We start from the raw sequence: 21,336 nt of genomic DNA on the forward strand, positions 1-21,336 counted from the left end.
CCTTTATCATCTTTGTTAATAAAGTTACTTGGGCTGACAATGATGTCAAGGCATCTACGTTATGGACTCCTGTTGTTCCTCTTACTGCAGCTTGTCTGGTTGATGGCCACTGATAGTTATTGTTGGCTATCCTCTCCAAAATTTCATAAGCCTCATTGTAAGACTTAGATAACAAGGCTCAATTTGCTGAAGCGTCCACCATCAATCTAGTGCTTGGCTTAAGACTATTATAGAAAGTTTCCAACTGTATTCAGTAAGGAATACCATGATGAGGACATCTTCTGAGTAACTCCTTAAATCTTTCACATGTATCATACAAGCTCTCATCTTTAAGTTGATGGAAAGATGTAATCTCATTCCTCAATTTTGCATTCTTGGTTGGTGGGAAGTATTTCATCAAAACTTTATCAGCCAAGTCATTCCATGTAGTGATAGAATCTGGTGGTAGAGAATTCAACCATGCTCTTGCTTGATCTTTCAAAGAAAACGGGAAAAGTCTAAGTCTCAACGCTTGTTGCGATGCTCCAGCAATCTTGAAAGCATCACTTACTTCCAAAAATAACTTAAGGTGTAGATGAGGATCTTCGAATGGCAAACCATTAAATTGCCCCACTGTTTGAAGCATCTGAAACATCACGGGTTTGAGTTCAAAATTTTCAGCTTGAACATCGGGTTTAACTATTCCTGGATGTATGGCTTGAGGAGTCAACACTGTGTAGTCTTGAATGGCTCTATCTCTATCATTCGCCATGTGAATAATGTTGTTGTTCCCTGGTTGCTTTTGAACACAATGTCCATTCAGACCTTCATGTACATCGACTGGTTGTATCTCCTCTATACGGTTCACGTTTCTCAAATCTTACAAATCATTCATTGCTACAGCAGCTTGTAATTCCCAATGCTCTCTTCTCAATCTCCTTGCAATTCTTTCAATTTCTGAATCAAACTGGAATTCAACAAATTTATATTTGCGCATGCAAGGGTTGCTAGATCACCTATGTCAACAAAATAAACAAAGTAAAATAAAATAAAAAATTAGCACCATTAAAACTAATTTCACAAATCACAATGAACAATCAATCCCCGGCAACGGCGCCAAAAACTTGTTGGTGTATAAATACTAATGCTATTGGTGTCAATGTGCAAGTGTACACAACAAGTAATAAATTGATGAGTACTCAATCTTGTCTCCACATGGATTGATGTTATTAGACTTGCTACAGCAATCTTAACAGTGCAGATTTTGTGTCTAAATTAAGATAAACAATTGATGAAACTAATTTACTAATTAAAATAAAAACACAATAAATAAAATGCAACAAAGTAAATTATCACGTCAATCTCAAGGATAAAATCAATGGGAATATAAAGTAGTTGAGTGAATAAACTCTCTTAATGGTCTTGACAATTTTTTTAATGTTTGGTTCGGTTGCTACAGCATTTTCTACAGCACTAGGCAGAATCCTTATGTATCCTCAACCGTCGCATGTTGGATATCTTATATCTATATGCAACCTAACAGTGATCAGTTGCTATGCCAACATAAGAAATAGCATTACATGCTTAGGTTCTATTTACCCTACAAGGTGAATCCTTATGTCTAATTCATTACTAATCTTAAATCAAGCATGTCCCTTTTGGGACTGAAGTAAAACTCAATCCGAGAAACTCAATTTAAGATCAAGTATTGTTCTGATATGTTCCATTAAGATAGGCCCTTTTGCGGCTCTCTCCTAACTTGTATCATTAAATGGGTGATCAACCGAAATAATGAATAAAAATAAATACTATCAAAACAAACTGCTACAGCAAACATGCAACAACACATATATTCAGTCAATAAACCATCAAGATTGTTTATCACTCAACCACAAATAAATTTAGTTCATGGTTTGCAAAAGAAAAATAAATAACAAAGTTTCAGCCATGAAACACATCCCCATAAATAAATAGAAAACGAAAAAAAAACAAGAAAAGAATAAGAATGATTGCGCTCCCAATTGATTTTTGCAAATTCTCCTCTTGTGCAGCCCTTAATCTCTCTCTTGAATCTTTTTTTTTCTTTTGTTTCTTTGTGTTTTTCTTCTTGGGTGACGGCTCTCCTATTCCTTATGATGTGTGTTTCTTTTATAGTTGAAAATTAGGGTAAACGGAAGCCTAGGGCAAGCATTAGTCAGATTAGGAAACTGCAAATCGCAATTCTGCAAGTATTTCGCACGAAATTTTCTATGTCGTTGTTTCAGGATTGCTACAGCAAGGCTGCTACAGCAACAGCTACAACAACTGCACTGTTCCAGATTTGTTTCAATTCTTTTGTAGCTAAGTTCTTCCTCATTTTTGCAAGCCTATTGCATCAACATTCCTTCCATGAATTATAAGCTTCTGGAAACCTACAATTATGCACATAATTTAAGCACGAATTACTTTAAATTAAGCAAAACTCATTAAGACTAAACTAAAATGAATATTTATGCAAAATATAACAAAAATGCAATAGAAACACATCATTTACTCTCTAATTAATATTAATTTAAGTCTAAAAGTGCTATGATAACTCTCATTTCATAGAGTTATCAGTATGATTATTATTTTAAATTTTTACTTCTTTATTTTTCTACTACTCCCCCCCCCCCCCCCCCCAAAATCAATGCTTTCCCTTTTCCAAAATTACTCAATAAAAATTGTTAACATAAGATTGTCAGAGATTACTTTTAGTATTCTATCGGTGATATCATTCTATTTTTCTATTTTTAATTACTATTGTTCTTATTTTTTAAAATTTAATTTATTTTTATTTTTATTGATTTATGGCTTGAAATAATCTAAAAAAAGATTGGGTTTGTTTATTGTCTTGTTATTTATATTTGAAAAACTTGTCAACTAGGAAAAACATGCATTAGGATATGAAAAAACTAATTAAAAAAAAAGAGGGTAGAAAAACTAGTCCAATCTCAAAAATCTAAACACTTCCTCGGTTTGAAAATAATTTAAATATTTCTTTATTAAAATAAGCTAAAATAAATATTTTGTCTTTTTTTCTCTCTGTAATATCGCACATGGACAACAGTAGAGGCGGCAATTCGAGTTAATGGATCGTGTTCATGTTGTGTCATCAAATTTGAGCTAACCCAAGCCTAACTCATTTATTAATTGTGTAAAGAATCTCAACCCTAGCCGATCCATTTATTATCGTGCTATAATTGTGTTACTTATTTAACAAAATCTCAATTTTCAATAAAAAAAAATATTTTCAATATGTTTTTATATTTTCTATAAATCTTGGGGTGCTATCCTGTTAAACTCTAATCAATTTTATTTTAAATACAAATAATTGATTTTAAAAAATATGAAAGTTCAACATTTATCTATCGATAAAATACAAGTCAAGTAGTATAATTAATTGTGACATAAATAAATTATCATATGTAAAACCGAACCTAATACAGTTATTAATCGAGTTGACAGTTCGGAAGAGCTAGTAAATCCATTCAAGTTGGATATTCAAGCATCTTATCCAAATAGATTGGATAATATCCATCCAAAATACTCTGGATTTGGTTTATCTTATGTTCATCCATGAACTTGATTATTATTAATATTTAGGTATATGAGACTAAAATTGAATATTATAATTAATATTTAAGTTTTGTAAATTAAATGAAAAATTAAAATAACCTTGCCGAAAATTATTGCACCAACGATGACAATGATGGCACCATCATCAAAAAAATAGAAGTGAATGAACAAAAACACAAATACTATCAACATATTTGAAATTCTCCTATCTATGTAATGGAGGCAACGTTGCCAGATAAATGGATGTCTAGGGATGGATGCGCCTTCCAATACAAATAGTCGTAGCAAGACCATCATGATTAGGCGGCATTTCAAGGTTCACCACTACATTTAACAACCAAATTGATGGTCTCTAAATTGGAAAAAGGTGATAGTGTAATGTAACACACTATGGTTTGTGGCGTAATTATGGTGATAGTCACTTTTGGAAGGTGCAACTTTGCACATCACCATTTTCTGACTTTGAGACCATCATTATGTAGATAATCCAATTTCAAGTCCAATGGTACCCTTCACAACCCTCTTCAATCAATAACAATAATGTCATGGTCGACAATGGAGCAGTGACTGCCAGCAATTATCTATATTTTTAATGAAAATTATTGATTTACAATTAATTAAAAAATAAGAGTAATGAATTTTGTTTTGTTATTATGTTTCTATATCAAAAATAATTTTAATTACCTTTTAATATTAATAATTTTAGGAAATTCAATAAAAATGAATAATTTTTTTTGTAAAACACATTAATTAGTTTTTCATATTATAAAATGTATAGTATTTATAATAAAATTAAATATCAATGTCTACCCATGGATATCCATATTCATATTCGATAATTATGTATTTTTACAATGGATGAATAATCACTATATCCAACTAGATTTTGCATCCTTAATTGATAGAGATATGACCAATTAAATAATTGTGTCAAATTAACTACTCAAATATATTTTCTTGTGTTATATTCTTATCAGGTTAATGGGTTAGCGTCAAACAATAGCATCATGACTATGATCAATTTTTTTTTTAATTTGATAGTGAAATGTATTTTTTCCCCCCAATTCTAGTCAATTAAGCATTGACTTCTCTTCATTTATTGCAATAACAGAACTTGTATTGTCCAAATTTGACAATTTTGTGATGTTAGAGTATTGTGTTCATACTGATATATTCAAAAGGTGCTTGTGACATAGGTCTTGGCTTCTAGAGGTCTTGGCTTCTAGAGGCATCACTGTAATTAAAAATTTGTAGGTGAAAGAGGAATGTGTCAAAATTTAAAAGTCCTTGGCTTTTTTGTTTTTATAACAAATATCAAGACTCCATTATAGTTGACTTAGAAAGAGACAAAAAAAGGGTAACAAACCTATGTGCCAACATAGTTTTGCCCTATATTATGGCAAAGCTAATATTTAGGCTTTACCCGATTATTACTCCTATTCATAATTATCTATCTTATTTGATAATCTTCACCTTAAAAAATAAGATATATTTTTTATGGTATAATCATTATTTTAAATTTTTACTTCTTTATTTTACTACTACTACCCCCCCCCCCCCAAAATAATCAATGCTTTCCCTTTACAAAAATTACTCAATAAAAATTGTTAACATAAGATTGTCGGAGATTACTTTTAGTATTCTATCGGTGATATCATTCTATTTTTCTATTTTTAATTATTATTGTTCTTATTTTTTAAAATTTATTTTATTTTTTTATTGATTTATGGCTTGAATAATCTAAAAAAAAAGATTGTGTTTGTTTATTTGCTTGTTATTTATATTTGAAAAACTTGACAACTAGAAAACATGCATTAGAATATGAAAAACTATTTAAAAAAAAAAGGAGGGTAGAAAAACTAGTCCAATCTCAAAATGGAGCTCTTAATAAATTTGTCACAACTAGTCAAAAAGGTATAGATCTAACTGAAAAATTAGTTATTGAACAACTAACTTCAAATGAATTAAGCAATGATGAAATAGTGAATGAAATAAACAACAGTGAAAATGATAAAAACAAAAATCCAAACAAAATTGATGTACCAAATTTATTTGTTACAAATAATGTATGCTCCAGGAAAATGGGAAAATGTTGATACAAAGTTAAGAAAATCTTTTAGTATAAAAAAGCACAATTAAAGACAATATCATAACTTTCACAAAAGATGAAAATTCAAGGCATTTCTCTGCTGTATTTTATGTTAAAATGCTACCAAATGGAGAAAAATATGATAGGAAATGCTTGGTAGATTCAAAAGATTTTGACAAAGTATATTGTTTTTGTTGCAAATTATTCAATACAAGTTGTAGCAAAAATCAGCTTGATGATGAAGGCACAAGAGATTGGAAAAATCTTAGCTCTAAACTTAGAGATCATGAAACAACCAATGAACATATAATTGATAAAGATGTTCAAGAATAAATTGATAAGGAAAAAGAACTTTGGAAAAAAGTACTAATAAGAATTATTATTGTTGTAAAAAAATCTTTTTAAAAATAATTTAGCATTTCATGGAAAAAATGAGAAGATCTATGAAGAGAGAAATTGAAATTTTTTAAGTTTAATTGAAATGATTGTAAAATTTAATCCAACAATGCATGAACATATTCAACATATTAAAATCGGTGAAGTTAAAGATCATTATCTTGGATATATATACAAAATGAGCTGATATTGATTCTAGCACTTGAAATAACAGTTGTCACTGACAGGTTAAGATAAGCTACCAAATTGGCACTTAAAGGAAGAAATTCTAGTATTAGTGTCATATTTTATGCCATATTATGTAAGCATATTAGTAATGATTTCTTCATAATATCGCAGATATATAAAAGTTCATCCTAGCTAGATACATTGTAGATTTTGTAAGAATTATTTTATTCCGTCCAAATGAGTTCACATTATTATCCAATTTTCCTTTTTTTTAAGTTGATTTATGAAAGAAAAAAAAAAATGACACCAATGTTTTCCACGTCGCCGCAAGTCTCATCGATAAAAGTCCATTTACAAATTAGTTCATAATTCTTTTTGTAACTTCGCTAAAAGCTAGTCAAGTCATTGCTAGCAAGCCTCAAAAGCACGAAGTACGCGAATCACGGCGATAACTGATAATAACTTGGTTGTCCGGTTTCGCATACTAATTAGCTTGATTAAAAATCGTGAAGTATGGGGCACGACTAACGCAACGCATACGTCTCATGCATTAGGCAAATATTGTACGGGACCCATGTTGAGAGCACAAATCCACTATCTACAAGTACTATATATAGAGCTGCAATGCGTGCTTCAAGTATTCACAACTTACCCCCAGCTGGCTAGCTAGCCTCTATAATTTGAGGGGAAAAAAAAAAAAACCAACCTTGTTCAACTTGCAAATACCTACCAATTATTATGGAGAAAAGCTTTGATATCATTGCCCTGTCTATGATCATTCTGGTGACTTATTCATCTAAAATGGTGTCGGTCGCCGGCCGGTCGCTGCATGAACCATCCATTGTTGAGAAGCATGAAAAATGGATGGCTGAGCATGGGCGCACTTACAAGGACGACCTGGAGAAGGAAATGCGGTTTAAGATATTCAAAGAAAACCTTGAATACATTGAGAAAGCCAATGAGGAGGCGAATCGGACGTACAAGTTAGGCACCAATGAATTTTCAGACTTAACTAATGAGGAGTTTCGTGCTTCATATACAGGATACAGGGTGCCAAGCCAGTCATCTTCATCACGGCAATCCACAACAGCATCCTTCAAGTATCAAAACCTGACTGACGTTCCAACTAGCATGGACTGGAGAGAGAAAGGAGCTGTCACTCCTATTAAGAACCAAGGTCAATGTGGTAAGTAAATCGTATACTAAATATTTATGAAGTAACTATAATAGATTATTTAGCCTCCAACCTCTTTCAGAACTCAAACTCAATTGACCATCAGCTAATTAATAAAAACAGCTTGACAACCGTCTGCCAAACCCCTGCTGGGGCATGTTTCATGTAACTTAATCAAGCTTTTTTTTTTTTTTCTTAATATGTACGATGCAGGAGTCTGTTGGGCATTTTCAGCTGTGGCGGCGGTGGAAGGGGTCACTAAGATTAGTGGTGGTAATCTTATTCCACTTTCGGAGCAGCAAATACTAGACTGCTCAATAGATGGTAACCGTGGATGCGATGGCGGTTGGATGGACAATGCCTTTAAATATATTATAAAAAACCAGGGTATTGCCACAGAAGCGGATTATCCATACAAGGAAGTCCAAGGAACTTGTGAAGACGCACAGGTCAAGGTAGCTGCTAAAATTAGTAACTTTGAAGATGTAAAACCCAATGATGAGCAGGCTTTACTCCAAGCTGTAGCCATGCAGCCAGTATCAATTTGCATTGAAGGAAGTGGACCAGACTTCCAGAGCTACAAAGGCGGTATTTTTAACCGAGGATGTGGAACTCAGTGTTCTCATGCTGTTGCTATCGTTGGATTTGGGGCAACTGAAGATGGAATGAAGTATTGGTTAATTAAGAATTCATGGGGGGAGAAATGGGGTGAGGCCGGCTACATGAGGATTCTCAGAGATGTTGATGCACCTGAAGGTCTTTGTGGCATTGCCACTAAACCTTCCTACCCAGTTGCATGAGTAGCAGTATTTTATATTATATTATTATTAGCCGCCTCTTAATAATGATGTCTTCAAGCCTACACATGCATTAGCCTCGAAAGGCTTATACGAACCGTATGAATCGTATGATTCTGTGGTTTTATCTATGTTGAGTATTTCATAAGTTGTAATTGAACGCCAATATTTGGTATTAGTTAATGTTAAATCTCTCATTTAAGTATAAGTTTGATCTTTTCAATAATTAGTCGTTTACATTTAATGCCACAGATACTCAGTTCAACCAAGAAATACAAAGTTTATATCTCAGTTACTCTGATATTTTATGTGGCATATTATATGTCGTTCATTGATTAAATTGTAAGAATAGTATGTAAATAATTAATAATAAATTTATTTATTATCATTTATGAGACAATAAATGATTAGTGGTACAATAACTAAAATACAAACTATGTATCCCAGTTCAATAAACATAACATTACTGATAATTAATATTATTCATTTAAGAAATATATATTGGTCAATGAAATTAATGCAAGACAAAAAGTAACTGAATTTTGATTACACGCTTGATGTCTGGAAGTACAATGTTTATGAATTTGTGTAAGTTGTTTTAGGTCGAATTTTTAAGTTAATCAAACCAATATACACACACTAACTTTTAAAGTTCGAGTGGAATTTGCCCGCTTTAATTGGGGTCTCATACAGCAAAAAAAAATTGGCAATCTTGAATTTCTTTTTCTAATTACTTATAAAAATTTAAAGGCTTGGTAATTTCCCTCCACCAAATTCTGTCTTTATTCCTAAGTAAATCAGTGGCTAGAACACTTAGCTACTCATTTCCAGATGAAAAAAACTTCATATATTGCAACCAGAAATGTTAGTCACATATAATTAAGAACTTAAAAAAAGAAAAGAATTATATTTCCCATTTTAACTATACTCTGTGACTATCACTTTTAGTTTTCAAATGGTTGTTTTAGACGTTTAGTGATTAAAATCATAGTCGTTGAAGTCTTTTACTCACTAAAAAAAATGATCGCATAAAATCCAATTAATTGGTCTGGTTTTTGTGACTAATCGCTGATTCGTTATATAATGAAACATTCGGTGACTTAAAAAAATAGTCACAAAACATGGACCATGGTAGTAAAATAACACAGATATATGAACTGCAAATTCCGTGAATAAAAACTAATAGTAGTCGTGGAATAATATATTAGGTGGTTAAGTTTTATTTAGTCCTAAAATATTATTTTTCTTTTATTGTGATCATATGAGCGACATCACTCACGTGATCACTACTCTACTTTAATATACTTTCAAAACTCTTATATTTTGTGCATCTATTTAATAAAATTTAAAACTTAAATTTTAGTATTAACACATTTTTAATTTTTAAAAATAAATATGAAAACACTCCTCATTAAACCTTTTCATTAGAAACTTTGTTTCCGTTCGATACATTTCACAATGTATTGTCTTTTTATTTTTAAGTTGTTTTTTTTTACAATCTTCACGTTTGATTTGTCTTTGTTATTCTCTTCAAACTGAGAATCTTTTATAATGTTCAATGTTGATCCAATCCTTTTCATTGATTTTTCTTATATTTGATATTGGCCAATTCACTATATTTAATTATAAGACTGGTTCTTTTATAATGTTCAATGTTGATGCCAATCTTTTTCATTGATTTTTCTTATATTTGATATTGGTCAATTCACTATATTTAATTATAAGACTGGTTCTTTTATAATGTTCAATGTTGATGCCAATCTTTTTCATTGATTTTTCTTATATTTGATATTGGCCAATTCACTATATTTAATTATAAGACTGGTTCTTCTCAACTTTAATTTCCTCCTTCATGATTTCTCTGTCTTTGTTTCAATCACGTTTAAAACAAAAGATAATTTGTGTATTGATGCATGACTTTTCCAATCAATTCCGTTAACCAGAACAAGTTGAGAAGTTATGAGCCATAGCTAGTTTCTTGATCATATGCTACTGAGCTTTCTCTAATTAGTCCCCAGAAACGTTTCTACGGGAACACTAATTTGATTTTCCGGGGACAACGTTAATTTGTTAAAACCTAATTATTTTTACAGTAGATTACATTAATTTTCAGGTTGAAAAGATAGGATAATTTTACCTCCAATGGCTGTAAAAAGAAGTAATTATTTCGTTAAGAGTACAGTGGTGTTATACATTTTAAAATTTGATTATATATGATGTGGTATTCATTTACTGGTTGGTGAAATAATTTAATTAACTTACTTAGAATTAAGGGTTTATACATTGAATTGTCTTAATAAAGTAAAATTTTATAAAAAAATATATAGTTGTTTGGAGTAGAATTTTAGCAAAATCAAATAGTTGTTTTGTGGTAGGATTGAGCTTTTTTTTTTTTTTTGGGTGAAAATTTAACATTAGAGGTAATAAAGTATTACAAAATATATAAAAGACTTAGAGTGGTGTTTGGTTGAAAGGAGAGGAAGGGGAAAGGAAAGTAATTTAAGTTCCATTCTTGTTTTCGTTGTTTGGTTAACCATAATTTATAAGAATTTAATTTTCATTACAATTTAATATACATTATAATGTAGAATTTAGATTCCACACCAAAAAGTGATAAATTTAAATTCCTCTAAAAGCTAAAACATCTAAAATTACCCCTTCAAATCTTTTGTTAACTTTGTTTAAAATTATCAAATTATTATTATTTACAATTTTATTTTATCAATTTAATATTGTAGATGAATAACTTTATATTAATAAAAGTTAAAGTAAGGATTTAATAAAATCACTTTATTATTTAATTAATTTACAAAAATAGAAAATAAATTTAATAGTTGTCGGACTGCACTGCTGCCATCGATACTGCCGCATGGGACGTCATGCGGTATCGTTGGACTAACCAACCAATGAGCAAAGTCATTATATTCTCATAGAGGTGAAAAAATGAATTTGTTTTCTTCAAATCCAATTAAAAAATTTTTTAAACTTTATAACTTTCTCATATCTGGACAAACATCAAGTATATTGGCTAAATAAATTGCTTGAATCTATAGATCATTAATTTCTTATAATTTTCATATAATTCTCGAGCTGGAATAACATGCTACAGTGGTGGCCGATGGCGACATGTAGTGGCTCCAATGGCGGTAACAGCGACTCTTTTTTTTTTTTTGAAGTTTGTCAAACAAAATTTTTAAAATTATAATATATTGGTTAAGAAATTATTTGTATTATGTCATAATTTATTTAGAAACAAATTAAATTAGATTAATTATAGACTAAAATTATGTTAATAAACTTTTTAAATAGATATAATTACAAATATAATTATATTATTTAAAATAATTTTTTATTAGTTATTTATGTAGTATATTAAATAAATTTATTGTTTATTTTTTGAATTATATTTATGATAAATATTGTAAGTTAAAAACTAAAGTGTAAAATAGTCCAAATGAAAAATAAGGCATTTCCTTTCTTTGTATAGTTTTGTAACAAATCAAACATTAGAAAAGAGTTTCAATCTTCCCTCCTTTCTTCCACTTTCTTCTCCTCTCATTTCCTTCTCTTCTTCAAACCAAACACCACCCAAAATAAAAAGTTGAAAAATAAAGGGAGAAAATTTTACCTCGCGTGACGCTGCATTTAGTACAAGTAATTTAACATACTCGTGTCAAATCTCAGTAAGTACAAGCATAAATGGGTGGGTAAAAAACTCATAACCCACAATCCAAATTAAACCCAAACCAAATTAGGTATTTGGGTTAGTTTGGACTGGTTGAAAATTTATTTAGTTTGGGTTGGGTTCAATCCATTTCAATTTTTGTAGGAAAGACTGTTAACTGTTAAGTGCCAAAAGTCCCTGTATAAGCATTGAATGTCTTACTGTAACATAGACCAAAAAATTCTATTTAGATGATACCAAATTTGCCTTCATCATGGTTCATTTGCCGCCGACTAGAGCTAGCAAAACGGGTCATTGGATCGTGTTCGTGTCATGTCAAATTTAGGTCGATCCAAACCCGACCCATTTAATAATCGTGTCAAAATATTGTGACCCAAACCCGACACGAAAAAACAATCGGGTTACCTAATAACCCGCTTAATATCTATATATTAAACAAAAGTTACATCAAATATTTACACATTGCCATACATACGTATGTACATACATACATACATACATAATTTATTGATATTATAAAATATACATATATAACAAAATATTATACATTTACACTATTGAAGTTTTAATTATCTATATGTAAATAATATTATATATCAATATTATAAAATCTATATGTCTACTAATATTTTACACATTTATACTATTGAAGTTCTACATGTATATAAAATTTTATAAATAAAACACTGTGTTTATATTTTTCATTTCAAAGAATAAAAATAAAAGAGAAAATCATCCCTAATATTTGAGTTTTGACCACAAGAACCTGTAAATTATTTCAAAATAGAAAATATAATCGGGTCATTGATCGGGTAAATGGGTCAAAACTTTTAACCCTAACCTGACACGGAAAAATTGTGTCGACCCGGAGCTAACCTATTTAATAATCGTGTTAAATTCGACGATCCATACTCATTTATTCATGCCGTGTTTGTGTCGAGTAATCGGATCGTGTCAAATTTTGCTAGCTCTACCGCCGACATCGACAACGATGGCACCAGTGAAGCAACAATCACACCGGTGGCTTAAATCAATTTTTTAAATAATTAATCAAGAAATAGCATTGATTGTAAAATTAATTATTAATTAATTTTTTTTGTAGGTTATAAATAGAAAATAAAAATTCAATAATTTTTGCATTAAACAATTTTAAAATAACAATTAAGTTTTACCTCAAAATTGAAAAAGACATAAGTATCCATTTGGTCATTTCTACAAACATAGATGAGTAATTTTCAATCATAACTTGAATTTTATTTGGAAAGAAATTCTTTAATAATTTAAATTTATCAAATGCGCTATTGAATTATTTTTAGACTATAATGCAATCCAAACATGTCCTATGTCAGCCCAAACTCAAACCATATTAAAATAATTTGATTTGAGTTGGGTTATAAAGACTTTGGGTTAAATTCAAATTTGTTTGGTTTGGTTTAGATTGATCTTAAACCCAACTAAAACCAATCCAAGCCCACCCATTTTATTACATTTATCAATTAAAGAGAAAAGGAAAAAAAAAATCCCAAACGGTATCTAATAATAAGTCTGGTACTTATTATTAGATAATTGATGCCGCGATAAATGGAAGCAGAATATTTCTTCTTGTCGAACTTCAGAGAATGAAAGCTCGGTAGCACCAACAAAGTGTTGGCTCCAATGGCAATGGAGTCCCCTTAAGTGGCTTGACTGGGTTTGCTCCCCAGTTCGAGTCGCAGGGAAGTCGCCTTTGTTGGGAGAACCTGTGCCTACCGGTTCGAGCGGGGACTTCTAGTCTGGGTTGTGGTACGGGCTTAAAGGTGTCTCCCACAGTTGGGGCCCTCCCCAGAATACCTCGTGGATAAGACCAAAAAAAAAAAAAAAAGCTCGGTAGCTCTTTAATGCAATGAACTTTGGAGATATTTCATGTAATAAGATTAAATCTGCTTTGGAGACGGAATCAAAGTAACAAGAAGTAGACTTTAATTAAAATCACAAATTGTGTTTTGTCCTATGTAGTAGAATTGCAAATTTACAACTGAGCCCTGCCTTGGTGGGACAAGGAAATTGACTGTACCTTAATTTAGTGGATAAGACGGACAAAGCCCAAATTCATTTGATACTTGTGCAAGTTGCTGCTGACTGTTGGTGTGTAGCGAGCAATTTGTGCTGTTTTATTCAAGCACTACCTCTGTCCAGTCTATTAGTATCAATTGTGATCTGCCAACGTTTTCCAGTAGACTATGTTGATGCAAGATTCTGATTTTCTGTTCGTCCACGACCAAGATCTCTCCTCAACTAACTCGTCCACAACCAGGATCTCTCTTCGTAAGATTTCCTCTCTGCAAACTTCTGCGTACACAGAGACAGGTCAGAGCACACGGGGTATTTTCCCAACGTAAACTCTCCGACGCTCAAGTCAGAAACGTAGGCTTTGTCTTTCTGGGAAACATGGGCACTAATATTATGGCTCTTTTTCTGATCTCTCAATAGAAAACTCTTTTCTTATGTTCTAATCTCAAAAAGTCTAACTCATTTACCTTTGTTGGTTACCTTTTTATAGCCTTCCTTTGAATTCGGCCCTTCCTGCAATCCACGTCCATCACCTCTCTCAACACTCGGAAGTGGGTGGGTCATTACCATAGTTGTGGCTGGGTGGACTCCGTGCCTTGATTCTAGGGCAACAATGCACGTCTTGCCAACCGTCATTGACTGGGTTTCTCCTCCCCAACCTTTAGCAGGAATGGCCTTATGCTCCTAGCAGGAGGCTAGGTCTCTCCCCCTCAACCTTTAGCAGGAATGGCCTTATGCTCCTAGCAGGAGTCCGGGTCCCGCTATGGCCCCGTGGAGGGTGCATTTGTGAATGAGCCGAATATTCCTGTTCGTGGTCACTTGCTACCAGACTTCAGCTGAATATTCCTGTTCGTAGAATCCTGCTACCAGACATCTGCTCATCATGGTTGGTCTTGTAGAAGTATTACCCCCAAACAAACTCCACAACAGTGGGATAAAAACCGTGTACTGAGTCATTTTCTGTACATTAGTAAGCGGGGCCAATGCACAATTAATTATTAAATACTGGGCTAGTCGCTAGTCCCCACATTAGCAAAGAGTGAGCCCCATGAGCCATAAAAGCCGTCACCTTGCCTTGTGCCGCTGCTTTATAAACTCACTCAACACACTCGTTCTCTTCATTTCAGTTCCATTCTCATTCACATGTCCAACATGACAACATTGGAAGAAGAATCATCCATCCTGGAATTCATTCGCCAGTTTCTTCTCGGAGACTTTACCTCCTTAGACGACCCAAATCTCTCTTTTCTCCAGCCTATCGAGTCAGAATTCCCTGTGATCAAATCCGAACCCGACTCCCCCACCCTCTGTGAAATAATAAAACCTGAAACATTGGACATAACGTGTTTGGGTTCCAGTAATTGGACAACATCACCTCAAAAGTATGGAGAGAATATGGTAGAAGAGCACTGCTCGAGGACGGCGGCGTAGAACCTGAGCCGCCTCCGGGTGGCACAGTAGATGCTGAACCTCCAGTGGAGGTGGAAGAAGTAGTAGGACTTTGGCCAGGAGCTGCAGATGGACTAGCGCCGGGGCTTCCATCGGACTCAACTTCAATCCTAAGTCTCTGGCCGGCTTGGCAATGACCTGGTATTCCGCAAATGAAGTAATAGATACCGGGCGCATTGAGAGTGATGGCGTCAGAGCCTGAGATGTGATGTTTTATCGAAGCTTTTGCATTGCATGCAACGTAATCTGCCTCAGTCACTTCATGCACGTCGTGCATGGCGTTGTTATACTTGAAAACTGCATTAATTAAGCCATGCAATTAGGAGATACATAATTAACCGTGTAGTTGTATAATATTCTCGGTTCTTCACAATGCAATATATAAGAAATTGCTCAAACAGTAGAATTATAAATAACAGATTGTGTACGTAGGTGCGCCTTTAGTACTTAGGGTTTGAGCATATATTACTCTGTCAGTCTATTTGCAATAATTACCCAAAAGATTCATGTAGTATATCTGTTTCGGTTGAAATATGCTCAATTATTCTATATTTTTCACCTATTAAGAAGAAGAGATGCAAGAATGGGTCAGCAGATATGCTAGCTATCGTAGGTCTTTGCTGTAGAGCCTGTACCCAGTGGAATTTTCCTCTGTTTGAGATAAAATCTCTCCTCTAGAGCGATGCAAAGGATTTTCGAAGATGTGAATTTTGTTAATTTGCTTCTTATGCTTTAGTGCCATATATTTTTTGAAGGTATGGATTGTTACGTCCCTGCTAAATAGTTGCGCTTAGATTTTTCATTTTGCAAATAAAATTTTCTCGTTCTATCGAAGTTTAACCCCCCAAAAAAAAAATAGTGGAACAAATCACAAACTCACCGAGGGTATCACCAACTTTGAATTCTTTTCCATCTACCCATGAATAGTAATCAACTTTGCCTTGTGTCGTCCAGCCGGTATTGTCACCAACGGTATAAGTAGTAGCTGCCACGGAGGCTCCAAGGAGAGCCATGATTGTTAAGGAAATCACAGCACTCTTTGCCATTGCCATTATTACTTTATTATACTGTTTTAAAATTAATTACCAAAACTTCTAATAACGAGAGAGTTTATATAGGCTTTGGTACTTCTTTGCCACCAAGCATTGCTGTCTATATTTAGCTTGAGACTGGTGTTTTATCCGAGCGATGTGCAAGGAAATGATCGGAAAACAAAATATCTAACTTGGACTATTTAAAAATAGGATACAAGTAATGAAATTAATTACTGGAATAACAGAAATAACTGTAATAATGGGAAATAACAGAAAAAATTATGGATGTGTTTGTACATCCCTTTTGATTCATCGACCCATTTTTTTTATAAAAAAAAATCACGAGTTATAAGTCCATAAAAATATTAGAGAATCTAAATGGATTCTCACCGTTCATTGCTCTTTTAAATGTTAATCTATTCCACGTTTATAAGCATAATATCTACGATTTTTATCATATTTACTGGCAACCAGTGGCGGACCCAGGAATTTAAGCCAGACGGGGCTTGCTATAAATTATCTTCTCTAAGTATTCGTTATTTCACTAGTTTTCATAACTTAGAAGAAAACATGGCTGATAAGAAAAAAAAAATTACTTATGAATAATCTGCAAATCTTACTGCATAACATTGGGTTTGATATATTTTGATTATCCTCAGACTAGTTTATTATTTTATTTGTCAGTACAGCATAATCATCATTAACAATTAAAAAAATGCTGAGTAAAATTTTTTATTTTTGTTTATTTAAAAAAACTTTTTGATTTAATTTCATAATATTTTTCCAAATGAGTTTCTTAATCATCTTGAATGCAGTAGATCTAAAGAGGATATAAGAAAAGAATTGAGAAAAAGAGCCATAAGCACTAAATTTTAAAACCAAGTATGTTGTTCTAATAAGTGTTTTAGAATAAACTGTAAAAATATTTTACTAAAGAGTGAGACTACTAGCAGCCCTCCAAAATCTTTATAAACCTCTATTGAGGTACCTAAAGAACACTGCTAACATGTGTTTACAATTCTAAAAGTCAGAACACCTTGATTTAGTACCTTACACAGATGCCGGAAATGAGAATCTTTGTACAAAATATTTTCAGAAGTATTTATGAATAATTATCAAATATTTGATTAACTACAAATCTCAATTTTTATTTAACTATATTTCTTTCTTTTTGTTTTTTACCAGTTTTAAATTTAAATATTTGGGACCGAAATTTTTCAACATATCAAAGCATTAGGGAAAAAAGCTGTCTTATTTTAAATCAATAATGGAACTTTACTAAAAAAATTAATACCGGCAATGATCGATCAGACAATCATACAGGGGTGTAGTTAAAGATTAAGGCTTAACTTTAAGTTTATGTGAAAAGAGGCCTCTTGACTAAAGCATATTTGAAATTGGGGGATGTCGAGGAATTTTGTTGGATCTTAACAGTTTCACACTTTGAAATTTGAAAACACAAAAGGGGCTTACAATTTTCATTTAAGGCAATTTCAAGGCCCTGAGTGGGTCTGCTTGTGCTTGCAATTATGTCTGACTCTAATTATATTTGGAGTAATGCACTAATTTCAATGGCTCTAATATTTGGGCCCTAACTAGTTTGACAACTTATTTGTAATTAGCATATCAACTATATTAGGATGTAACAGGTAGTAGCGGTTTTAGCATTAAACAAATTAAGCAGCTTTTCAGGCTTCAATGCTTCATATTTAGATAGTTATCAATTTTTAAGTATCTATTTGTTAATTAGTATAAGTAATAATTTTTTTATGATACTAAAATAGTTTAAGTTATTTATATATTTTAAGAGTCCAGCTATGTTTGGCACCCTATTTTTTGCCTTTTTCAAAGGATAATTTTTGGATACCTCCCCTGAGATTTGCACCTGCTACACTTAGAGAGAATGCTTGCATATATTGACATATAGCACCTTTGAAGGTATATAAGTGTTAGAGTGCCGTTTGGTAGTTAAGGGTAAAAATGTAATTGCAATAATTTAAATTTTTTAAACTATAAAGAATTTATTGACCGATTAAACAAGTCACTATGCACCAGAACGCACAGTGAGTAAATGAAAAATCACTATGCACTTTGAATACAAAGCATGGAACCATGTGAAAACTAAGGGGGGAGCAACCCATCTCCACTTCTTCTCATCGACTTCACTTGAAAATATATAATACCCACTTGATTCAGCTCAAATGAACTTGTGATATAGTGAGAAATAACCTCTCTGCGATTAAGCATGTTAAGAAGTAAATTATGTCGGCGGCCAACGTCTAAGCAGTCAATCATTGAAGAGCATAAGGTGTGTATTTCCATTGAAACTTGAAGCTTAATTTTGGGTTAATTTTCGTCTTGCATTTTGTTCAATAGGATGCTAGGTTGTGCTTCAATTAATTGAGAAGATTGTATAGCGTTCTGAAAATTTGAAATAGTTATCGAAATAAGTTGAAAATCACTATAAAATTTTGGGTAAAATACAAAAAACATTTGATTTTTTAAGAGATAAGAAAGTGAGGATCTGAGTGCCTGCTAAATTTGACTTGCTCTGCTCTTCATATTAAAAAAAAAAAAACTTGTTGCTGGAAATGCAAAGTTGTTACTACCGAGAATGGTTAGTGAATTTTTTCTTATTTTTTGTTTTCGGTAATAGTTTATAGGTCATGCTAATAAAATGATGATTGGCTACTATCTTTTGTAAGTTGTACTTAAGATATTCGTCAAAAATTAGTTATAGAGGTTACAGTAAACTTGTTTCTCAATAGATTGATACTTGGGTACAGGGGGAAGATAAAGACATGCATTGTTTGTTCATAAATTTATCCTTTTATGATTCAACCTGTTTTAAAATAGGGTATCTATGTATTTTAGTCTATTTCAACATCCTTGTTCTACTGTCTTTCTTCCACTTTGCATCTTTTTATAGTTTTACATACACATCGCATTGTTATGCACTTTGCCCATTAATTTAGGAACTACATATATTGTTATCAATCTAGTACTGACAATGTGTTACTCTTTATCAACTTGATCATTTGATCCATAATGATTGTTACACCAACACATACTATAACATACATCTAGTTTTAGGTACATCTTTTATATTTTTTAATAATTATTCACAAATAATAATAATTCACTCATCAACTGAATAAAGTCATAGCTCATGCATTTTCTGATTTTTTGTGTGAAGTTATTTTTAAGATTGTTGATGAAGTAAATGGCATTGATTAAGGCTAATTACTTTTGTCATTGTTTATGAAGCTTAGTATACTTTGACATTGAGGCAATGATAGATGGTGAAGTTTTTGCAATTGGTCTTGTTATTCTAGATCACTATAGCCTGCATAAAATATAGGTTGATAGTAGGGATGTTTGTTGGGGTCACCCTATTAGGGATGCGAATGGGATAAGGGTTCCAGTGATGTTTCCATGGCAGACTGAGCAGCAAACATTACTAACTAATAAAGACTTGCTAGGGGCATTTGAACAACTCAGAGTAAAGGGGTATAGTTGGGCAAGATTTATGGTCACACTTGATGAAGACTTTTTACCATCTTTTTCTTCAATGGTCCAACCAAGTGAAACACAAACAGAGGTAGTCCTAAATTTGAATGAAAATGAAACCTTAGCAGATAAGTGCACACAACAATTGAACAATGATGTGGAAATTGGAAACGGAGAGAAGGAAAATTATTCTAAGGCATTTTTAGATGAATTTGAATATGATTATAATGCTGATGGCTCTGATCTAGGTGGTTTTGACCCAGATGGCTCTGATCTAGATGATGCTTTTAGAGATTAAGGTAACAACTGTGATGATCTTGAAGACTACGAATCTGGGGATGATAGTAGAGATGAGTTATATGATGATATTTTCAAAGAACAAGCTTGTAATAGATATGAAAAGAGTGCTGGTGGTTTTGAGTTTAGTTCTGTTGGCTATGAGATAGTATTGAGATCATGACAATTGTTTGTCAATGTGTGGGATTTTAAAAAAGTTTTGAAGGCGTTCGCAATTAGGAATGGATTCAGACTGAAGAGGTTGAAAATGAGAAGATAAGAGTAACATGTGCGTGTGCAGCACCAAATTACACTTGGAGAATCCATGCAAGTCCTAATTAGAACCGAAGGTCGTTCCAAATTAAGACTTACTGCCCATGGCACACCTGTCCTAGAGTTGATGACAATTATGGAGCAACTTTAGATTGGATAGTAGCCACATATCTGCATCTATTCAAAGCGAATCCTGACTTGAAAATTTCTGTTATTGTGGCTGCTTTGATGCAGAGTTATAGAATTGAATGCAACAATCAAATGCTATATAAGGCTAAAAGGAAAGCACTTAAGTTACTCGGTGAAGACCACAAGACTAGTTACAGTAAATTGTTTAGATATATGCATGCCTTATTAAATTTCAATCCTAATTCCATTATCTCTCTTGGAAGGATTGGCTTGGTAGTGCTCAATTTCCCACATTTAAGAGGTTCTTCTTGTGTATATATAGATAGTAGTAGAAAAGGGATTTAATTAAAAGTGCATGCCATTAATTTGGGGTAACAATTGTCACTTAAAAGGACTATACAAAAGTGTACTCCTAACAACTGTGAGCATTGACGCAAATAATGAGATTTATCCTTTAGCTATATGTGTGGTTGAGTCTAAGAATAATGAGTAATGATAGTATTTTATGGAGAAACTATATGATCAAGTGGGTTGTAATGGTGGTGAAAGTTTATATTTTATGAGTGATAGACAAAAGGATGTCCTCAATGCCTTGGATAGAGTGTTCCCTTTATCAATAAAGAGATACTACTATAGATACATTTATGCAAACTTTAAGAACAAGTTTCCCGACTTGTTACTGAAGAAAGTGTTATGGAGAGCATGTAGGAGTTCTAACGCTGCTGACTTTA

General features: G+C 32.5%; 2 protein-coding genes and 1 non-coding gene across 3 annotated transcripts; 2 read left to right on the forward strand and 1 right to left on the reverse strand.

Annotated features, from left to right (window-relative positions):
* Nucleotides 1-260: 260 nt before the first annotated feature.
* LOC112095550 lies at nucleotides 261-367 on the forward strand. Its single transcript, XR_002903929.1, has one exon. It is a non-coding gene; the product is annotated as a small nucleolar RNA R71 (small nucleolar RNA).
* A 6,520-nt stretch (nucleotides 368-6,887) lies between these two features.
* Nucleotides 6,888-8,402, forward strand: LOC18031552 (ervatamin-B). The gene is made up of 2 exons (XM_006421467.2): nucleotides 6,888-7,415; nucleotides 7,617-8,402. The coding sequence occupies exons 1-2, from the start codon at nucleotides 6,968-6,970 to the stop codon at nucleotides 8,201-8,203; spliced, it is 1,035 nt and encodes a 344-aa protein (XP_006421530.1). The 5' UTR covers nucleotides 6,888-6,967; the 3' UTR covers nucleotides 8,204-8,402.
* Nucleotides 8,403-14,610: 6,208 nt separating this feature from the next.
* LOC18031641 (blue copper protein) lies at nucleotides 14,611-16,441 on the reverse strand. The gene is made up of 3 exons (XM_006421468.2): nucleotides 16,264-16,441; nucleotides 15,259-15,680; nucleotides 14,611-14,739 (listed from the first exon to the last, which is right to left on the reverse strand). The coding sequence occupies exons 1-3, from the start codon at nucleotides 16,433-16,435 to the stop codon at nucleotides 14,611-14,613; spliced, it is 723 nt and encodes a 240-aa protein (XP_006421531.2). The 5' UTR covers nucleotides 16,436-16,441.
* Nucleotides 16,442-21,336: the final 4,895 nt, after the last annotated feature.

Source organism: Citrus clementina, unplaced genomic scaffold, assembly GCF_000493195.1.
Source record: "Citrus clementina cultivar Clemenules unplaced genomic scaffold, Citrus_clementina_v1.0 scaffold_9, whole genome shotgun sequence".
NCBI classification, from domain to species: Eukaryota; Viridiplantae; Streptophyta; class Magnoliopsida; order Sapindales; family Rutaceae; genus Citrus; species Citrus x clementina.